Genomic DNA, 5,538 nt, shown 5'->3' on the forward strand with positions numbered 1-5,538 from the left:
TTTTAAGGTGATTTTTGATTCTTTGATGATTCTCAAAGGTTGTGTTTAAACTTGATGTGAAATACTGCCATTCTTTTACTCTTCTCTCTCTCTTCCTTACTTTCCTTCATTCTGTATATATGCGTTGTGCTTAGTTTAGTTATATGTTAGATATAGTTTCATTTATTAAATCCCTTATATTCACAACTGATTGTCTCTGTGCGTTGCTCACAATTCGAAGTCACTGAATGTTTGATCCCTTGCTACATGCTAAATTACTGCTAGCACTGCATAAAGAAGGAAAGCTACTTTCCTTGGCCAGGAAAATAGTCTTTCCTTGAATTGATAAATGATTATGATCTGCTCGGTGGACAGACAGATCAAATAATTGTAATATTGATTCTGCTACAGTTAATTCTAAGATCTAATCTAAATATTTATTATTAATCATAACCAGTTATAATTAGTCATAAATATTTCCCTTTTGAGCTGATTTACTACAGTCTGTACTGCCCAGAATTCAGGTATTTACAGGTGCATTTTTTTTTACAAAGCCAAGGGAACAAGTGTTTTCTCTGAGACATTTGCTAGTCTATACCTGCCATACAGTTTTCATTTGTAACTACATGTTTAGTGTTCAATTATGGTCCTTTTATGATTTATAGTCCAGTGAAATGAGACTGTGTATAATTCTAGGAATACCAGCCCAGATCTGGTCTTCTTCAGTCATCCATTATGACTTTGTACACCATGTACCTCACCTGGTCAGCCATGACCAATGAGCCAGGTTAGCAGCTTCACAAAGGTTTTTATTCATTTAATGTCTTCTTTCTTAGCTAAATTAGACCATGTGACTTAGTTGATATTCAGAATGTTTGACCTTGCTTTTACCTTCCTGCTTTCACATTGATACATTTGCTTAATTTCAAGATCTGTTGTTTTGTTTGTGTCCATCCCTCATCTCCAGACCGCACATGCAACCCGAGTCTGATCAGCATCTTCCAGCAGATCACGTCCGCCACAGTCGCGCCACTGGAGATCGAGAACCAGACGGCCGTCATCATTGTAGACATAGAGGAAACTGTGCCATCTGGCCCGTATTTGCAGTGGTGGGACGCTCAAAGCATCGTCGGATTGGCCATTTTTGTTCTCTGCATTTTGTATTCAAGGTAGTGTTTTTACTGTGATATATGCAGTCGTTGTCTGTCACTCTTGCAATTGTTTTCAAATAATTCATAATTTTCACATTTTCTCTTATGGCCTCTGAGAGTGAGGTTGGCTACTGCGCCACGGGCCTCAAATTTCATGATAACATTATGAATGGTGGAAACAGCAGCATCAAGGTCTTTGGAGGTGTGCTTGTAGCCTTGAGATTGTCCATGCTTGGCTATGATATTGTGCCTCTTTCTTTTGTCTGTTCTTGTTGCGGTTAAAACAGTGACACAAAACAGGAAAAGTATTTTTTTTTTCCCCATTCAAACTGGTTGAATGTGATTTTTGTACTGTAGGCTCTTACCAATCTGAAAAGATTTGCTTCAAATCAAATTATTTGTAACTACTTCTAGAAGGTGCCAATAATATTGTCTGGGTTCATTCATTTATTCATTCATTCAGCTACACACCAAAGACAGACATGTGGATGCCAGAAAATGTTTTAATTTCAACAGTTTTCTGGAGTAAATTGTGGATTATTTGACAAAAAAAAAAAAAGTGCAAAGGAACCACTACTATTTATAACCGCCAGTAAAAACTCTGGACATATTTGAATAAATGTATTTACCTTTACCATATACCTTTTTTAATGGGTATATAAGTTGCATAATGGATAAATTGGACCAAATTACCAACAACTTGTAAAGCATGCATGGGAATGTGTCCAAGCTTTTAACTGGTAGTTTTAATAGATTAATAAACATTCTTGAAGACATTATATTGAACACAACACAAGTATCCAGATGGGCCATACTAATGCTTATGCCGCTACACACCAAAGACAGACATGTGGATGCCAGAAAATGTTTTAATTTCAACAGTTTTCTGGAGTAAATTGTGGATTATTTGACAAAAAAAAAAAAAGTGCAAAGGAACCACTACTATTTATAACCGCCAGTAAAAACTCTGGACATATTTGAATAAATGTATTTACCTTTACCATATACCTTTTTTAATGGGTATATAAGTTGCATAATGGATAAATTGGACCAAATTACCAACAACTTGTAAAGCATGCATGGGAATGTGTCCAAGCTTTTAACTGGTAGTTTTAATAGATTAATAAACATTCTTGAAGACATTATATTGAACACAACACACATACTAAAGTTCTAATGCTTCAGCCATAAAGAGCTTCATTTTTTTCTTCTTCACAGTATACGCTCTTCCAATACCAGTCAAGTTAATAAACTAACCTTAGCAGCTAAAGATACCACAGTCGTGGATGAAAGCTGCACAGTAAGTCCTGAGATAGCAGAAGAGGTCACAACACCAATTGTGGAGGACAACGAAAGAGACACTGTTCAGTACAGCTACGCTTTCTTTCACTTCATGCTGTTCCTGGCGTCTCTTTACATCATGATGACTCTCACCAACTGGTACAGGTGTGTGTGTGTTTCCCACTGATCACTGAAGTACGAAATTCTATTTCACTGCTATGAAAATCTTTTTAAAAACCCTTTAATGTCCTACAGCCTTGATGCTATTATTAAAATACTGTTTGGTTTTTGTTCCTATTTATTGGAGTTTTAATCTTTTTATGGATTTTATTTTTGGACCATTTTGCCTAATAACCTCAGCATGTGTTAGGATGTTCTCTGTGCCATCGGTTGGAATGACAATGTATTTTATATTTCTTCCATGTCTGCTTACTGCTTTGGATAAAAAATTCTTATTATGGTGTGTTTGTACTTTTGATTTATGCTGAAACAGAGTTTTATCTCTGTTGGTCAGGCAAAATGTACCGATCTTTCTGTTTTTTGTATCTTTACTGTGTTTGGTTTTGTTTAAAAAAAGCTATATTTTCATCATAAAATCAAGGAGTACAGTGACAACAAAAAAACTATTTCTAATACAACAATAGGCAGTAATGCAACATCAAGGATGGAAATATATTTTGGTTAATTATCAAATATGTTATATTTTTGTACAACCAGGAAAATTCTTGTATTATATGCACAATGAATGAATTAACATTTATTTTTATTTGGAGATCAATTAAACTGAAAATAAGTGATCATGAACACTATTATAATTGCATGTTTTTGTCATTGATTTTATACCATCACAGCAGCTCTACCGTCATGTTTCAACCTGCTGTACAGACTACGACTCGTGCTGGTATGATGTTCCCTGATTTTCAAGCAGAAGGATGCAATGCAATGTCTTTGAATAATATTAATCCTCAATTCTGACTTGTGAGTTTATGCTGATGATGAGGCTGCATGACAAAAACTCGACTGAACCTGGTTTCTGCAAAAGGTTTTTTCTCCATCTCCAACTTTTTTCACTATTCTTTATACAATCTGTGTGTTATAAAGCACTACTGTATATAAATAATGCGAATTTGACTTGACCATCAGTCATGATTGTCCAGAATCTGTATATTACTTATTTAAACGCACATTACAAAAGCGAAACTTGAATGCAGTTTTTTATTGGTTTCATTCGCAGGTCTTGGAAGTACACTGAACATGATAATTTACATGTTTAACATCATGTAGGGCTCCAAAAATGCAACTGCCATTTTTTGGCAATTAACATTGCACTATATTAATTATATTGAACTTTAGATAAAACAGTACAGTATGAAAAAAAGTTACTCTTTGACCAACATTCATTAAAAATTGATCAGCTGGTATCAGTGGATTTCCAAGTGTGAATCAGTCTTCAGTCGAGGGTCTGCATTTGTCTTATGCACTCACACTGAATTGGAGAATCTGAGATTGAACCATTCATTACGTTATGTTCAGTGCGTGAAAAACCCTACACATTCATGTACTACAAAAATGACTACATTTCCAACATCAAACTACAGCTCTAAGCTTGTAGCAAATCCTGTGTGAAACCATTTCAATGCCAGAATACACGCTGTAATGCACTTTATCCGACCATAGACCTCTTCCGTCCTCTCAATCGAACTTCATCCAGTTTCTTGATGACCGCTGAGGACTTTTTGGATGAAGCAGTGTAACTTTTCAAAAGTCTCTCAAACAAAGTCTCCGTTTTGGGATGAGTGCTGAGAAAAGCTTTCTCCAACACGTACAGGTCAACGCCTTTATCTTCTGGTAGAGCAGAAATATAACTCAACCCAAAGTCGATCAGAACCAGCTTCATGTTCTGGTCTTCAGCTCCACTGACCAGAAGCATGTTGGAGGTGGTGAGATCACCATGGATGACATCTTCATCATGCATCTGAGCCAGGATTTCACCAATCTTGTCTGCTAGAGTCTGGAGATGCTGTGGGTTTTGTTCTGATGCTTGAGCCGATGCTATGTGGTCTCTTACTGACACTGAGTGAATAATATCCTCCAAGAAAATGCAATGGGTGGTGTAGTCAACAAAATAAACAACGGGTGCGTTGATACCTGGGACAAAGGAAACAAAGAAGTCGATCATATAGAGTAGATGCTAATTACATTTAAATTTGTTCATTTAGCAGATTTATAGCGACCTTAACATTTATGTTTGCACTCATATGCAGTGTGATGGAAAAAAAGGTCATTTGTCACCCCGCAGGACCCTTTAAAATCAACTAGGAGGAAAATAGGTGCTTAAAAATATTCATAATAGTTATTTTCCCCATTGAAGCCTTAAAAGTCAGCAAAAAAAGTCTGTCACCATCTTCTCACCCTGAGGTTGTTTCAAACCTGTTCTTTTTCTGATGAACACAAAAGATATTTTGAAGAATGTCAGTAACCAAAAAGTTGACGGTAGCCAATAGAAATTGATTTCCACAGTATTTTAATTTTTTTCCCATACTATGGAAGTCAATGGCTACCAGCAACTGCTTGGTTACCTACACTCTTCTTCAAAATAACTTATTTTGCGTTCAACAGCTAAAATTCATGCAGGTTTGGAACTTGGGGGTGAGTAAATAATGACTATTTTTATTTCCAAATACTCTCAAATATTTGAATTCTTATTGTAATCATGGTTAAGGTTAGGTTGTTTTTTCATGAGCTTATTATTTAAATACTGTGCAGTCTTTGATTAGTCAAATATATTTGCTTCAAACAAGAATAAAGTTACCCCAAAGGATGAAATAAAGCTCTGGATGCTGCCCTACAAATTTAGAATTTCAAATAAATTCAGAGAAAATCATTTGGAGATTTTACACAACATTTACAAATATTCCGCTCCTAAATTTTAGGCTACAAGTTAGATCAGGGCTGTCCAAACTCGGTCCTGGAGGGCCGGTGTCCTGCAGAGTTTAGCTCCAACCCCAATTAAACACACCTGAACCAGCTAATCAAGCTCTTATAGGCATACTAGAAACTTACCAGCAGGTGTGTTGAGGCAAGTTGGAGCTAAACTCTGCAGGACACCGGCCCTCCAGGACCGAGG

General features: G+C 36.2%; 2 protein-coding genes across 2 annotated transcripts in view; one reads left to right on the top strand and one right to left on the bottom strand.

The window, feature by feature from the left end:
- The window catches only part of LOC107683646 (serine incorporator 1-like), a 15,011-nt gene extending 12,357 nt beyond the window's left edge, over positions 1-2,654 (top strand). The window contains exons 7-10 of the mRNA XM_016479723.1: positions 483-503; positions 676-766; positions 947-1,148; positions 2,349-2,654. Of these exons, the coding sequence (XP_016335209.1) occupies positions 483-503; positions 676-766; positions 947-1,148; positions 2,349-2,598 (564 nt within the window). The 3' untranslated portion in view covers positions 2,599-2,654. The remainder of the gene's footprint in view (positions 1-482; positions 504-675; positions 767-946; positions 1,149-2,348) is intronic.
- A 1,073-nt stretch (positions 2,655-3,727) lies between these two features.
- LOC107683647 (TP53-regulating kinase-like) overlaps positions 3,728-5,538 on the bottom strand; it is a gene marked incomplete at its 5' end in the record, with an annotated part of 2,740 nt that continues 929 nt past the window's right edge. The window contains one exon of the mRNA XM_016479724.1: positions 3,728-4,559. Coding sequence (XP_016335210.1) covers positions 4,075-4,559 — 485 coding nt within the window. The remainder of the gene's footprint in view (positions 4,560-5,538) is intronic.

Source organism: Sinocyclocheilus anshuiensis, unplaced genomic scaffold (assembly GCF_001515605.1).
Source record: "Sinocyclocheilus anshuiensis isolate Anshui unplaced genomic scaffold, SAMN03320099.WGS_v1.1 scaffold1809, whole genome shotgun sequence".
Lineage (NCBI taxonomy): Eukaryota > Metazoa > Chordata > Actinopteri > Cypriniformes > Cyprinidae > Sinocyclocheilus > Sinocyclocheilus anshuiensis.